This window comes from Serinus canaria, chromosome 2 (genome assembly GCF_022539315.1).
Source record: "Serinus canaria isolate serCan28SL12 chromosome 2, serCan2020, whole genome shotgun sequence".
Classification (NCBI taxonomy): Eukaryota; Metazoa; Chordata; class Aves; order Passeriformes; family Fringillidae; genus Serinus; species Serinus canaria.
In genome coordinates, this window is record NC_066315.1 from 117839504 (window position 1) to 117856609 (window position 17106).

The 17106-nt window shown below is 37.6% G+C and overlaps 1 protein-coding gene across 1 annotated transcript in view; it reads left to right on the forward strand.

Moving 5' to 3' along the window:
- PREX2 (phosphatidylinositol-3,4,5-trisphosphate dependent Rac exchange factor 2) overlaps positions 1-17106 on the forward strand; it is a 170010-nt gene that overhangs the window by 29316 nt on the left and 123588 nt on the right. Inside the window, exons 2-4 of the mRNA XM_050971175.1 lie at positions 14814-14885; positions 14962-15084; positions 16858-16962. Coding sequence (XP_050827132.1) covers positions 14814-14885; positions 14962-15084; positions 16858-16962 — 300 coding nt within the window. The remainder of the gene's footprint in view (positions 1-14813; positions 14886-14961; positions 15085-16857; positions 16963-17106) is intronic.

Here is a 17106-nt window from a genome sequence, read left to right on the forward strand (position 1 = left end):
CCCGTCCTGTACTATATTGTATCATTCCATGAAAAAACAGTAGTCTGATTTGTTCCTGAAAAGGAGGCCCTGGGACACAAGATGTGAACTTTAAGAGTTAGATCTAAATCATGGAATTCTCACTCTTTCAGACATAAGAGCAAAACTTTGCCTCAGTTCCTACATTAACAAGGAAATGAACAGAACAGAGCAAATGCAGTAAGCAATCAGGTCTTTTATTTTTCTCCTTTACTGTGAGAGGAAGGAAGGCACACATTTAGTTCCAATGAATGATGAACACTTCAGGAAAAAGAGAGATTTGTTTTATTATTTGTTCTCATCACCCTGATATGATATGTTCTCATCACCCCATGGTCTGGGGTGACCATGTAAGAATCTGATTGTGAAGGAGCAGGAGTCATGTCTTTGCTTGTTCCTTAGTTTGAGAAATTTCCAGGTCTTTGCATGCTGCTTCAATGAAGAGCATGCAAAGTAGCTTTGGGGTAGCTGGCAGACTGATAACACTGCATTGAGACTTGTGCAAGGTACATTCAGAAACCCTTCTGGTTTCACAGTATGCTGTAATCCAGAATTTTGCTGCGGGAATTTTCAATGTACAGAAGAAATTTGACAAAAAGAGACACTGTGCACTTATAATATCGTATCCATTTGCTGAAAGGGAGCACATTATGAAATCTGTTGAAATTCATGTCCGGTTTGGGAAGTGAAAATAAAAAATACAGATTATTGTGGGGTATTTAGAAAATGACTTAATCCTGCTTCCTTGAACATAGTTTGTGGCACAAGTAGATATTTGTATAAAGCCATGTGATTCCCTTTTACCCATTTACATGCAGGCTATGTGACAGACAGGGTGTGTATTTCTGGTTGACTTCTCAGTCTGATCTTGCTGCTGATCTGATCCTTTTCATGCTTTAGCTCATGAAAAAGGCCCAAGGCCCTTTCTGTTTGAAAGTACACCAAAACTTGATAATACAACATGACCAAGAAATGGCTTTGGCCATTAAATCCTCCAAATACTCCATGCACTGCCCTCAAAAAGTGTGTTGATGTATTGAGCTCCTAAGGCATAGCTCAGCCAAGAGCAGCTCTGTTTTCACTGGGGATTTGGCTTCAGTTTGGCCCACCTTTTCTGCACATGGAGACTTTTTTTTTTTAAATTTTTTTTTTAATTATTTGGCTTATTATCTGGCCTATTTATTTGAGCATAATCTGATTGCTCTAAATCTTGCCTACTTCGTGCACTTACTCTTGTCTAGAAGGACACAGTAGTGTTGGGTACTCCACCCACCTTTGTTCCTTAGGTGAACTCTGATTTTTAAAAATAGACAGGAAATTGTGCTCTTTTCCTTTGGTTTATTTCTTTGAATGACAGTGAAAAAGAAGTGTCCTTGCTGTCTGAAAGGATAGTTGAAAAACAATATCTGGATGTCAGCCATCCTTTCGGAAAATGAGACAAGCTTTACGGTGCTTCCAGAAGGGATCCTGTGACCTCTCTTCCTCCTTGAAACTTTCTTCATGTGGAAGTTTCCACCCTCAAGTGGGACAGCTCTGTGCTCTAAGGCCTTGTCATGATATTGTTAACACGACTGATGGCATCTCTAAAAGGCTTTTCTGTTACAGTGGTTGTTGTATTTCTGTTTTATATGGATACCTGTCCACTCAGGGATCGAAAGGGTTCTGTGCAATATTGGCATGTTATCAAACTTCTGTTCACTCTTATTAGTCCTGGATGCTGAGTTTCATTACACAGAGAGTAAAATGTGATGTGTGCTTACTGTGCTTTGTAGATTATGACAGAGACTGCAAAGACGAAAAGGAATTGTTCTCTAATACCAAATTAGTTTTTAACTCATGCTAATGTTTGAACTCACGTTGTTCAGCAGATTTATCAAATACAGAAGGGAGCATAATTTTCTTTGATGACTATTGTATTTCAAAAGTTGTTACTTTGAAGTGATCATCAAGAGAGGGCTTATAAAATCATGGGTAGGATTTAAGTTTTTCTCTTGTTTTGTGTGATAGGCTATTCCAGACTTAGAACGGATTTTTAAAAACAACACTTAAGTTCCAGGAAAATATCAGTTATGTAGTGAGCAGTATACCATGTTGGTCATCAATGAGTTATTCTTGTCACAGAAATGATAGTGATGATATTAGTGCTGACACTGTATTCTGGCTTTGTGCTCTTCTGCACATTTGTTGCTGGTAATTCTGGTGAAGTAGAGTATTAATGGAAAGGAAATTCCATAAAAATGATGCTAAAAATAGGATTAAAATATAACATCCGACAAATGGTAGTCTTCTTGTAAACATTAAATCTTCTTGTTTGTGGGACCCACAGTGATTTTTCTCTTTATATGAAAATGTATCAAACTAACATCCTGTTACCTAAATGTTTGCACTGGCTTGGGTCAGTAAATGCCCAGTATGTTTAGGATACTTTTTGACATATGTTTTTGTTACCCCTCTCTAGCCGAATGAGCCACAGTTTTGAGATTTGAGGGAAGGTAGGGAGTTCTTTCTGCCCTATAATGCAAAATATATGGGCTGGGTAAGTGTTTGGAATATAGGCAGTGAGGTTCCAGTGCTTTTGCCTGATTTGAGGACATGAGTGGAAGGAACAGGAACATGGTATCCAAACAAAACAAGCCAAATTATAGTCAGCAAACAGGATGATAAACTTCCTGGAAGCTTTTAGTTTATTGCTTAAGTTGATGTAATGATAAGTTCAGTTTGTGCATTTTTTCGAGCTCTTCTTTTTAACAAGAGCAATGAATTCAAGAGTACATACTTCTGTTCACCATTTAGTTGCTGGAATTTATTTTCTGACAAACATAGCTGTTTGTTTTAGTTGTATATTTTATTCTTTTAGTTAGTTGCAGTCTGTAGCAAACTTGAGAAGTCAAGATGAGAACTTAGTTCCATAATTCAGTCAAAGATATTTTAAGGATGTGGGCTGCTGCTGCTATGTAATTGGCCATACTATTTTAGGACAGAGGGTTAAGGTCAAATCTCTTGTGAATGATGGTTTTGTTTATCTATAGAGATGGCATCCATTCTGTAAATTATTGCACTGCAATCTTCACAGTAGAAGAGGCTAGAAAAATATTTTGAAATGAAACTCTGTTTTTTTCTAAAAAAAAAAAAAAAAAAAAAGCCTGTGGAAAGTTTCTAACTGTGGGTTTGGCAACCTCCCTCTGTTCTTATCCCAGTTTCTTTCACATGCTGCTGGAAAAAATCAAAGTTTAGCAATTAGTAATTTTTAACAGGCAGTTTGGAGAAAATGAGATAAAGCCTGAAAGACGAAGCAAGCTGCTTTTCTTTCTTCTTGTCTTCCTTCTGACAGAATTAGTTAGTGTAGTGTCTGCTTCATTTGCATGTGTGAAGTATTAGTTACTTGTCTGGGCTTGTGCTTCATAATTTAAAATGAATCCATCCTCCTTCACTTTTTTCTTCATTAATTTTTGATATAATTGTGAGAACTGAACACCTGGAATAGTGTTAGTGGAGAGAGCATCTTGCCCTGACCTCACTGCTTGCTTGCCTCCCTCTCATTCCTATGTGTAGGATCTAAGGGAAGAAGGAAGGTGAAGGTGTTTCTGTCAGGATGATGAAGGGACAGAAGACTTTGAAACTTGATCTTGATGTTGGGTCTCTTCTTAAAGCTACTCCATATCTGTGGATCTGCTCCTGAGGCTATTTTACCTTCATTCCCAAGCCATCTCTACCAATACATTCAGGTGGTCCCACGGCTTGGTTGAGTTGTGCCATTCGTAACCTGTGCCACCCATAACCTGTTCCTTAAAAGGGATAAGTCAGGCTTCCTAGTGGAGAAGCAACACCTTGTAGTCCAGAAATGAGGCTGTGATCACAGTAGCTTTTATTATTGCCCAGCAGATGAGCCTCTGCATGGCTCACTGTCTGCAAGTGCATTGCCTTTGGCTGGCCCCTGTATGGCAAATTATAGTAGTCTATTGTGGAAACAAGGAAAACTTGCAGAGGCGTCATTTCCTCATCCAGAGGAAGCATGGACTGCAGGATCCAGAACTATTGAAGATGCTGGAAAACAATATTTTATATTTATTTATGGTTTCTTGATTTCCTGGTCCCACTAACATCATTGTTCTCTTGTGTTGTTCTTAGAAATCTGGTATCTGGAGCTTTGAATGGTGTAGACAGTTCTTTTTTTGACTTAGGAGAATGGGAACAGAAAGGATGTTGCTTACAAAAGATTAATGCATGAAGTAAAAAGTTCGAATTAAAAAATGTTCCATTTCCTCATGTAACCTTATGTAGAAAGACTTAGTGAGAGTTCAGTCTGTGGAATCAACGTGGGTGTTTTGGTAAGCAGCAGTGTGTCCTGGTATGAGTAGTATTCAGTGCTGTCAAACTCTGGTTGAGTATTTACAGATGGCATCTGCCACCAGTGTGCTCTCTTTGTGCTTGTCTGCAGTTATGGTGCAAGTGGTCTGGCGAGGAGGGTGGTTTGCAGGATGCTGTGACTGCTGAATATTCTCCTTTTAATTTAAATAGTGACCCTTCAGACTATTCCCATGGACTGACTGGGCCTGACAGTCTCCTCATACTATTTTCACAGGTTTAATATCTAAAAAAAAAAATCCCTACTTCTCTCTGCTTCAACCAGAGGATGGTTTAAAGCTTTTGATTACAGCCTAAAAGAATGATGCTCTTATTACAGGAAAAGTTAATAATAAACTGTGTCATCTTAGGGTCCCAACACTGGAACAAAAATTTCATTAAGAAGGCAAAGCAAATGATATTGCAGTCAGGTTTTGTCTTCTGTTTCCCTATATAAATGAATGAAAAGGGCAAGGACAGCCATGCAGTCTGTGTTCCTGAGGAACACGTGCTTCCCAGACAGGGCAGTGTGTTGTGCAATTATGCTGGAAACTCATCAAAGCCAAAGACAGGCCATAAACCTACACAAGACAAAAAAAAGAGTCTGTGCTTGAATAGCAAAAGGAGAAGACAAAGGACCAGTGAGAGAAGTATAGCCTGTGAATGAGTGAGGGGTCATTTCTCCCTAGCATGCATGTAGAATCCTGGTCCATATTTCTTGAAATTAAGAATTTATTTGACAGTAAGACGATCCAGCTAATGTGGATAAATTCAAATGGTGTTCACTGTATATTCTGGATATTAAGATGCTCCATTTAGTTTTCTAAAACCATGTACTCGGTGATCATCGTATCCTTCAAGATGTGGAACCTCTTTGATGGATGTAGATGGTGATTAGCATGTAAATATCCTGTGGTATAATTAATGTGCAGCAGATGTACAGATGTGTAAATATTTGCTTTATGTATAGCATGAAGGAAAAAGAGCGCTATTGTTTTTTACCATCTACTCTTTTTAATAGTTATCAAACCAATAAAGAAAAGATTATTTGAATTGCACAGTTGAAGTATCCCATGAATCAAATACAGTAAAAAAAAATTATTAATTATTGCTTTTTAGTGGAAATTGGTTCAAAACCATATGGGCAGTTAGAAATTGATGAGACCAGCTCAGGGTAGAGAAGGGAGACGTATAACAATTTTTTGTTTTTATGAAGCTGTGTGTAAAATAATTTAAATTTTTATATTATTGTTTTCTTTTTGGAATAAAGTTAAGACAACTAACATTGGCCTCTAAATCTCAGAAATGAGTAGTTTTCTCCTTTATTTATTTTATTCCTTGTATAATAAATGAAAGTTTTGGTTCAAGTTGAAAAACATGAAATACTTATAACATACTGCATTGTTGATTAAATGATGGTTGCATGAACTGAGGCATCATTGCATATGAGTCTATGCAAATGTGGACCTGTTTAAATGGAAGTGTTCTGATTGTTACTGTTGGGAAAGAACTAAAATTGGATGGTTCAGCTTTTTTTCTATGATCAGGAGCGAGCACTTTCTACAAGTTCTATACTCAGAGCAGCTTCCCTGCAGGCTTTGCAAAAAACTGAAGCTGGGGAAGAAAACTGCTGTTTCATATTCTTCCTTCCTTTGTGTTTCTCTTGGCACGTGTGTGCAAATGCAAATGGCAGCCAGAACTGGCAATGAGCAGTGTTTGGGAGTACATTTTATTTATACAACTCTGAAAATGAAAATTTTAACTCTCTCAAGCATTCTAACTCCTAATTAGCATCTAGCCATATTAAACATTAAATAACTTCATAATTAAGGACTGTGCATTCCAATATTAGAAAAAAAGTGTTTTGTTGAAAATTGAGCATGTAAAAAGGGGTTGGTGGGCTTCCATTATGATTGCCTGTCAGTATTTTCAAGTTTCCTCAGTTTATATGTAAAAATATTTGTTTGTTTTTTATAAGCTGCATTAATCATGGAGGACCAAATAATTTCTTTTCATTGGTGCAACTTTCCTCCCTTATTTAGATACAATAGGGATTAATACTTAAATTCAAATTCTGAAAATGGAGATGTAATATGTTTTTTCAGGTTTCCTCTCATAATAAGTGATAAAGATCATGGCTTTCTTAATTCTGGTGGATATTTTTGAGCCAGAAAAGACTCACACTAGTCTTCAAACATGTTAATGTACTTTAGAAGGATATAGGAGATGTACAGAGAATGACTTTCTTGTAATATTTTTGAAATTTCAGACTATTATTTCTTAAATTGAACTAGAAAATCTAAGTAATTCTTTTGGAGGGATAATTTTTGACAAATATGTTTCTCATCTTGTCCTCTCATGTATTTCTCATCTTTTATACTTCCTGAAATTACTGATTTGTTTAAAGAAATAAAATTTGTTATGTAGAATTGAAGACTTGTCTCAAAAATATTCTAGGAATGATGAGTTTTTCCTAATTGGTCTTCTCCTCCTAAAAAAGTATTTAGGAATATCCTAATTTTATGAGCAAAAACTGAATAAAAATTCAAGATTTTTTTTTTCCCAAATTGACCAGAGAAAGATATTCTTGCATAAAAGAAGCAGAAACTGTAGTATGAGGTTTCAAACATACGTATTCTTTTCTAATTATGATTGCAATATAACAGGAACATACTGTTTCTTCCAGATGTACACTTGTTCTGAGGTTTCCTAGATTCTTGTTTTGGTTTTCTAATAGTGGACACAGCTGAATTCACTGGGGTTTCCTAACAAGAACCTAGTGTTCTATAAATTCAGGAAACAGCTGACTTTTATGAGGAGTAAGCTGTAATGGTAGATGTAATTTCTTTTCCATTTTGACTTGAGTGATACAAGATCAGTTGTGTGATTAGCAGTACATTATTCACTTCATGACATACACCAACAGAACCATAGGATGCATTGCCAAAGGGAATTCCACATACATGTGAATGTTTTTTTTAATACAGAGTATCTTTTTTGCCAAAAAAATCTTCAAAATGTAATTCAGAGGAATCTTGGCATGCTGGAAGCATTTTGTTTATTGATATGGATGCCTCTTGTTTGGTCATTTGTTGCAATCCCAACAGACTGTTCAGAAATTCACAGGCCAATCTCTTTTTTTGCCTTCCAGAACCCCTCTTGGTGATTGGAATGTAACCTGTTTGTGTTTTTTAATGGGATAAAGGCTTGGTTAGCAGCCACCCATGTCACATAAAACTGCCTTCTGCTTATCTGGCAGGTGGGGGTACATCACCTCTGCCAGTATATGGCCTTTCACTAAAGCTGGTTAAGCAATGTTTTAATTAAGCAAAAATTTAGAAGTTTGTTGTGTGTGATATCAGATCACAGAAGCATGTGTGAGCCAGCCAGACCTCAGCCTCTGATTTGGTGAGATTTGGAATGATCTCAACTGCAAGTGTGCGAGTGCCTCCACCATTACTCGTCCACCAAACTTCTGCTGAGCAGACAGAGCACAGCTAGTCCTCAGAAGGTTTCCAAAATGAGGATACTAGATATCCTTATTTTAGTGGCAGGATTCTTGACATCTGGGAAGAAAAGGAATAGATGTCTTCTGAACTGGGCCAGGAAAAGGTTGTACTAAATCTTTTTGAGAATGGCTTCAGTGCAAGGAAGAGGGTGGAGACATCGGACATCCTGCCTGGCTGTGTGGAACTGGACTTTAACTATAAATCTCTTACTTTCATCTGCAATGGGGCTGAAAGGAAGGAAGGGATCAAAAGTGAAAGCTCAGGTGATTTCAGAGGTGGGGAACATGATGTTTAGAGGGTGCTTCCTTGTCAAAGAAGGGAACTGACTTAAAAGTCTCACAGTGCAGGAAAGAAAGAACAATATGTCCAGTGAAAAGTTGAAAAATATTGTCAGTGACCACAAAATGCAGAAAAGGTGATTGAGGGTTGAAGGAAGGATGAGGAAAGGTTTTTTTTGCTCTACTCTTAGAAATTTTCTGATATGATAGAGAAAAAAAAGAGATGCAAGATGGAGAGTGGGTTGATTATCCCAAAATGTGTCATCATATTAATAATGTATGAAAATATTGTGGAGATACGTATTTTTTCAAAGCATAAATTTTTTAATTTGCGTGTATACTTACGAATTCATGTTTACTTTAAGTCATGGATGCTCTTTCAGACAGACTGTTGTCCCTTAGGATCAGATGAATGGAGAAGAAGATTGTTTGGTAGGTTGTAAAAAGAAATTATTGCTAGAACAGAAACCATTGCAGATGTTTCCCATCTATTCCCTCTTCACTTACAAGCGCTGGAATATGATGCCAGCTTTGAAAGTTGCTCTAGGTACAGCAGGGAGAAGGAATGTATCTGACCTTGGCTGATGCTCTCGCTGCTGGTTGTGATTCATCCAGTCCTGCAGGCAAGATGGGAGAAACAGGTGGTGCCTCAGCTGGTGAATCACTGGAGAGAGAAGAAGAGTCTTTTGTTCAGTAGCAGAAGCCAGCCTGAGCAGCTACTGCCACTGCTGCTGGCACAGGTTAATGGGAAGAGGAGGGTAGGAACACAGTGTTTGCCACAGCTGCTACTGCTGCTGGAGCCTTCTCTATTGATTTTTGTGTTTTTCCTCCTTGTGGCGAAATCAAACAAAAGTGCTTCAACAAAACTGGCTTGGTGTTCTTCTGGGACTTGGAATCTGATGTGCATTAATTATAGTGTGCAAAACTGCTGTGCTAAATACTACCTCGATGCCTGTGAACTGAATTAGGCTAGTCAGCTATGACAAGAGAGCAGTTTTCTTCCCAAGTATGGATCTTCATGTTCTCTCTAGGATCATTTGGAATATTGTGAAAAGACAATATTTTCCGCAATCCGGATGCCTACAGTTCCATTAAGAATGTAAAGAGAGAACATAGAAACTATACGTATTTCAGATTTGTATTTCTAAATTTGTCTTTGAAATTTAGACTGCTCTTTATGGTAGCCAGCCAGGTTGCTGCTCTGAAATGTTGCGTGGAGATCTCTTGAAAGAGAAATCACCAATAGTCTGGCTGGCAGAGAATGCCAGGTTATTATCATAGACACAGAAAGGTTTTCCTTTTAGTGGGTCCCTTTACAGGATTTTGTCTTTGACACTGTGCAAAATAAAATTGTGTTCAATTTTAATGTCCATAACAGCTTTATTCAGAAGGCTTTATGATAGGTTGGGCACTTCACTTGAAGTGGTTTTCCTAAAATGAAAATGTGTATTTTTAATAAGGTAATTTCCTGCACATGTTTTTTTGCAGTTCACCTTGGTTTTGTTTGTGGCAGTGTAGATTTAAGGGTAGAAAAGCTGTTAAAAGAATTCTGAGGGGAAAAAATAAGTAATTATTTAATTTTTTTTTTTTTGATAAAACCCAATATTTATTTATAGGCTTAATCCCAAGTAGGATTATTAGTTTCAGAAAGATAGTTACATATCTTTTGTGATCCAGGAGCTCTGACATAATATCTGGATTTTTATCTGTAAAGGAGGCGAAAACTCTTTGTGCCCTGGGAGTCTTCTGCAGGCAGACTTCTTTGTTTTCCCTGATTTCATTCCAGATGTCAGAAAAGTCATTTGTGCTGTTGGCAGCTCCTTGAGCTATCTGTAGCAGTGATAGGTTTTTGTTTTGGTTTTTTTTTTCCAACAAAACACAGAACAACCATCAGGAAAGAAACCCCACCAAACAACAAACAATGCAACTCTTATTTTGATAAGACCAGAAGTCAAAATCCCCATAACAGGAACCCAGTGTGTGTTCTCTGTTAAAAAATGTTGCCTAACAAAATGGCAGCTGATCAGCAGACAGGCAAAACCATTAGTGTTTATTTGTCATCACGAACAAATTCTTTTATAATTCTCTGAATTTGGGTTTTCCATGTTTTATGGTTTCATTTTCATGCCTGTTGCTTCCTCTATTGTGTTACTGCAAAGGCAAAGGGTAAAGGAATCAGCGCAGGGAATAGTACAGAAAGTCTGTAACAGTTCACAGGTAAGATGAACAAAGTGTGTAATTAGATACATTGCTATTATTAGCATGGAATCATCTCCAAATTATACTTTACTACATTTCTCAAAGGTAGAGGGGAATTACTCTTCTCTGCACCACCATGGTACAGGGACCCTGAGTCACAGCCAAAAATAGAGGCATTTTTATGTTCCCAATAGAACCTGAATGGAGTCAGGGAACTTTAGCACTAAACTGTTGTCTTATATATTTTCTATGTAGTTGTTCCCCTATTCCAAAGGACTTAGTTGGACCCCCATGTTTTTGTCTGCAAGTTTGTCAGACTTGTAAAGATCATAAAATGTCTTACCATGTGACTCTTCATATTTAGAGTTTTATCAGTATTTTGGGGCATTTCTTCTCCAAAGCAGATATGCACTGCTCATGCAGATGCCATTTTGTGTTAATGAAGTTTCTGGGAGGATGCTTTATTGTAATTTGAATGCCAAGCTTTGTGGAGGCAGGAGTTGTGGCACTCTGAGTGACTCAAGAATATTCCTAGAATGACAGGGTTTTCCATAAACAGGTCTAAAAACTGACAAAACTGGGTGTTGTTTTCTTAATGTGGGTAACAAACATCCTCCTTTATATTTGCTTTTCCTCTGGTCTTTGAAATTTCGGCTGCTCTTTATGGTAGCCAGCCAAGTTGCTGCTCTGAAATGTTGCATGGAGATCTCTTAAAAGAGAAATCACCAATAGTCTGGCTGGCAGACTGTGCCAGGAATTGCTGTTTGCTGTGCTGGAGGGTTGAATCCCTCTGCTATAGCAAGGTGGATAGAATGCTGGTGGCACAAGGTAAAAATCTAGAGGATGTCTTTGCTGTTATTTTAGAAAGTTAAGAACTGAAAGGAAGCTAAGGGAAAGTCTGGAATCCACTTGAAAAGCTTTGAGAAAGTTGAGGATCCATCTAGGTGACGTTGCTCTGGGATCCTGGAGTGCACAGAGATGTTTGTTATTTATTTGTTCTTCTCTGTGTTTGTTGTAGTGCTATGAAACTTCTACACTAATGTAGATGAATAATTGAAGTAAACTCAGCAAGATGTAATGTAATCCAGTAAACACAGATGAGTCATGATTTATTGACTTGTATGTTTGATGTAACTGTATTGGGTTTGAACTGATTTTTCACTTTGGTGATTTTTGTTGTTTTTTTTGCTTTTTTGTAAGCATGAAAATCATGTATGACCATTGATTCCTACAGCTGTTTGGTCAGTCCAGGAACAAGATCTATCCTATTGTTTCCTTGCAATTTGTAATTGCTTTGCTCCTTCATATAATGTGGGGCACAGTAATGAGTGTGGACTTGGAGTCTCATACTTGAAGTAGTGGTAAAAGTTTTAGAGGGAACTCAGTGCTATTTCAGAGGAGTTCCTGACTTTGGGTTTTTTTGGGGTATGGGTTTTTTTTTGTTTTTTTTTGTTTGTTTGTTTGTTTTTATGTGTTCATTTCTTTAGTGAATTGTAAATTGGCTGAGATGTCCATTCTACTTCTTTATTTTTAGAGATGTATTTTTAGTATGGTTAATTAGAGCTTATGCATATGTTTTCAAAAGCTTATATAATTATTTCTTTCCATTAACTGAAGAACTGACAGCTCCTGAGTAGTCTCTGTCCATCCTTATATATTTTCCTTTTCAAATCTGTAATTTCTGTGCTGGGGTCCTCCTTACAGCTGTGTCTGCTCATTACCTGCTTTTTCTCTGTCTACTATTTTTTTTTCAGAAATGCTTATGGTTGTCCTCAGTTGATGCTTAAATAATTCTGGAGATTTTTTTGAGTAGTCAGCCTCTCTGAGACCTGTGTGTTTATATGAATTTAGAGACATCAGTCATTTCATAGTTGCAGTGCTGGATTGAGTTTATTTTACACTGCAAAGAAAGCAATTACTTCTTCATCCTCTTGCCTGATGATGGCTGTCCATTCTCCCTGGCAAAGTACTAGTGCAGAGGTGTTGTGTGTGTGGAATCTGTGGTGTCTCTGTGCTCCAGGAAGGGAATTGATAAGGGAATTTATGTCCTGGAAACCTGGGTTTTATTAATGCTTTGCATTATTCACTCCACAATGGGTGAAGTCTGCCGGGGTTGGCCTTGGAGGTAGACGTGTCCATCCCTACCTGTGCTCCCCTGAATTCTCCTAACACTACTCTTCTAGGAGATGTGAATTACTCCAATTATTTTGCAATATGTACAGTTTGTAGAACTTCATAGAAGTGCTTGAAAAATTCAAATTGGCATATGTATTGATTTTGAGACATAGCACAATGATTTTTTTCAGGAAGCAAATCTTCATTGATCGGGAGAACTATGGAGCACTGAGCAGCCTGGTCTAGTGGAAAGGGTCTCTGCCCATGGCAGGGGAATTGGGACTAGATGGTTTTTCAGGTCCCTTCCAACATGTAGGCCATTCTGTGATTCTTTGATGCTGTGAACGTGTGGCAGTCTTAGGGAAAAATCTGGCCTCATCACTACACTACCCCTGCAGAATGAGTGCAGCAAAATATTACAGGGGCTTCCAAGAAGTTGCAGGAAGGGACTGAAGTGGTCCCAGGCCTCCCTACCTTAATTAGTGATTTGTGTCTGGGCTCTGCAAAAGTTTGGATTTTCCTGGGTTTATTTTCTGATAACCTCTGCAGATGTGATGTCTGGGACAACTGTTTATTGCAGCTGATATATTCTCTTCTTGACCTCCTGACTCCCATCTAGCATCTTGAATCACTTGGGAATAACTAATGCCTCAGCTTTCAGTTCCTTCTTAGCTTCACTATCAGCCAGCTCAATGTTCACCTTCCTTCAGAGTTACAGGAAATGAAGATCTTCTTAGATAACATAAGTGCAGATGAGCAGTATGTTTGGTCTGTGGGGAAATAATGTGAACAGAGAGATATTACAGATAGTAAAAATAGACGTGAGTTTCAGAGCTAGTTCTTATAATTATTTTTTCCTCTTCAATTCTAAAGCATATTTAATGGTGTTGCATGGTTTAGTGAAAACTTCCAAAATTTAACTAAGAGTCATGCAGGCTTTCACTCTTTGTGGGATTGGTTGTGCAGATAATGTATGCAGCAAATTTGCCATAACCCCTGGGGATATTCTTAGCGAGGAATGATGTAAAGGGCTGTCGTCCACCATCAGTTAACTGCTGCAAATGAGTTAATGGCATTTTTTTAGCACCAGTAAAACATTAAAAAGAAAGCACAAATAGTCAGGAAAAAGATGGGTTTAATGAACTAGAAAATCTACATCGTTGTAGAGAGCGATAGGAAACATACAGTGTGCTGGCAGTATTCCAGACTTAATTCAGTTTATGTCCTGGATAACTAGATTTGACTCTTCAGTAATAAAAATGTGTAATGCCAGTTACATAGTCCTCTTCAGCAGAGAAGGGAGCATTGCTTGGGAATGAAAATGTTTCAGTCCCAGCAGAGGGCAAAAAAGGCTGCTGTGACTGCTATCTTTCCACACAGGGGTTATTTATTGCCTCTTTTATGGAATTGCACCACGCCAGAATTTAGATGAGCTCATGTACAGTGTACAATGCACAGTCACTTGGAGCTAAATGGTTATGAAAGACATGACATTTGTGCACTCATGGTGCCAGGTTTTAATGACTGAAGAATGTGCATGTCTGTGTGAAGAATTATCAATGTAAGATTTTATAGATACTTTTTTCGTACTTTTTAGGACATACCAATATCTTTGCAGTGAAATGAATTAATAAAAATTAATTATGCTCTTTGTACTTGAGATATTTATTTCTTTAGGAATTGCTTACTGTACACATCTTTTTGTGTCCAGTTCTTGAATGTAAAATAAAAGAAAACTTAAAATTTTGGCTTTTAATTGGTGGTATTGTTGACTTCCAATTTGATCACCAGGGATTAGGTTCTTGGGGAGGGAAGACAGAAGAGTTTTCATTAGGCAAAACCAGGTGCAGCTGACTGTTGTTTAAGCCAGTTTACTGTACAATAAGTTTGATTATTAATATGTTTGAAATCTGACTTTTGGTTGCTATGGTAAATGTTACATGACATAATAGTATCTCCTAAATAGTTTAATTTGGAAATTAGCATCCTATTTTGGCTTGTCTTGTGCTCAGTTTGTAAAATAATAGAGTGAGATTTTGAAAATTAATACATATTTCTCTTGCTTGATTGTAATATGAGTGCAGGATGGAAGTGGTACTTCAGAGATTGTTCAGTTTCTCAGCTTCATTAATATTTTAATCTTTTTAATACTGTGTAGATAGGTCTTTCTATCATGTTAGAATAACAGGACTACTAAATGATTTATAAATAAAGAGCTTGTTTTAGATTCTGAAAAATATTCTGATATGGCTCTATATCTACTTAGGGAAACAAATTAAAGCATAATGTGCCAGAAGTTGTTCAAGTCTTCCTGAAATAACTTTTTCCTTATTTGTCTTGTTTCGAGCAGGCTTTTCTTCACCGAATGATCCAATGTGCTGCAGCCAAAGTGGATAAAAATGTCACAGAAGAAACAGTTAAGGTTAGTCTCCTAATTGCATTTTTTTCTTCTGTTTTGTATCTGATGTTTCACTTACGTATGTTTTATTCTTTTGCAGATGTTGTTTTCAAATATTGAAGATATTCTTGCAGTTCACAAAAACTTCCTGTCCCTTGTGGAGGACTGTTTACAGCCAGAACCTAATGCACAGCATGAAGTTGGAACCTGCTTTCTGAATTATGTATGCTATCTTTTATTCCAGCCTTTTTTTTCACGTCTTTCTTTTATTTTTTGCTTTTATTAATTAATATCATGATGATAAGTGTACATGGTCATGAAGCCTAACTTTGAATTGATTGTGTATTGAAGTTCATCTCTTGGTTACTGTCATGGCCAAGAAAAAAAAAAAAAAAAAGAGATGGGAGGACAGTGAAGAAAGAACATATTAAATGACACTTGTGGTGTTTCATCATTTTTGTGTCCACCAGATCAGCTCAGGGTGACAAACTGAGCCCTGCAACTTGGGCAAAGCTGTTCCTATGTGTTAGATGAGGTACAAGTTGCATGCAGCAAGAGTAGTACTATCTTTTTATTCCCCCTTAGTGCTCTGCAAAAATGTGAATATTTAGTAAAGAATTGTATATACTGGATCAAATGCCTCCATAGTTCTGGATTGTGAAGATATTTTATTTCCAACAACTGCAGTACCCCTACAAACAAGTGTGTGTGTATGTCCTGTAGTCATTGGTTTCTAGGAGTATTATTTTTCCTGTCAGAGCAAAACAAGGATGTTACTGTTACAGAGCTTTGCAAAATGAAGACAAATTGGTTTGCTTTGAGTTGTAGACCTAACAAAAAGTCCAGGTTTCATTGTTTTCTCTGGTTAGAGTCCCGTTTGTTTGTTAAGTCTTTAATTGTTCGTTGCGGCAGGAGAAATCTATTAATGGTTAGTGGAAACAATTTACAGAGGTTGAGTAACATCAGTTTTTAACTTTGCAGAAAAAGGGATCATATTTGAAAACAAGTGTTAGCAGCAAATTGGGTAATAATGTCAACAGATTAGCCATTCATTTTGCATTTTCTTCATATATGTTTTTATCCTGTGTGTTTGTGGGAGTGCAGCACAGGCTGGTATCTATCCTTTCCGCAGAGCTGAGCTGGGGCTCAGCTGTGTGGAAAGGGACCTCAATGTCCTGGTGGACCAACATCTCAATAGGATTGAACAGTGTGCTGCTGTGGCAAAAAAAATAAAGCCAAGAGCTGGGTTGCAACAGTTAGAGCATCACCAGCAGAGATAAGGAGATCATTATCACTGTCTGCTCAGTGTTTGTTTGGCCACAGCTGGAATTGTGTTCAGTTGTGGTCCCTGCTGTACAAAAGAGATGTGGACAGTCTGGACAGGTTTAAGAGAAGAGCCACAAGGATGATCATGGGAAGTGTTCCATGTGGCTGCCTGAGAGAGCTGACTTGAGAAAAGAAGGCTTAAATGAGACTTTATCACTATGTTCCAGTATTTAAAAGGTGGCTACAAAGATGGAGACTCCCATTTTACAGAATCACATGGATAATAGGAGGGATAATGGGTGCAAGTTTGTCCCGGAGAAATTCCAGTTGGACACTAGAGAAGAAATTTTCACAGTGAGAACAATCAGCCATTGGAATAATCTCCCCAGGGAAGTGATGGATTCGTCAGCATTGGACACATTTAAGATTCCATGGGCAGGATTCTGGGCCATCTTGTCTAGACCATGCTCTTGCCAAGAAAGGTTGGACCAGATGATCCTTGAGGTCCCTTTCAACCTTGTTTTCTATGAATTTGTGTTTGAAATTCCCAAGTGGTGCTTCCAGACTGTTCATAATTTGAGGCTAGACCTCAAATAATAAGTGTATGAAGAAGAGCTGACTTTCTAGAATGAAGGCCATATTAGCTTTGCAAAAGGTTCATTCCATGTTTTTTTAATTAAAACAAATCAAAATGACAAGTGTGAAACAATGTCTCTTTTTGTTTCTACAGAAAGAGAAATTCCGTATCTATGATGAGTACTGTAGTAACCACGAGAAGGCACAGAAAGTTCTTCTTGACCTGAACAAAATAAGAACAGTGCGGACGTTTCTGCTGGTAAATAAACTTTGAACTGATGTTCTAACTTCGTATTTTTTAGATTTTTTTTCCTTCACTTCCACCATGCAACAAGTACAAGTGCACCTGCAAGTGGTTAGCAGACAATTTTAGGTGGAGATGGTGTTTCCAGAGGAAGAAGGT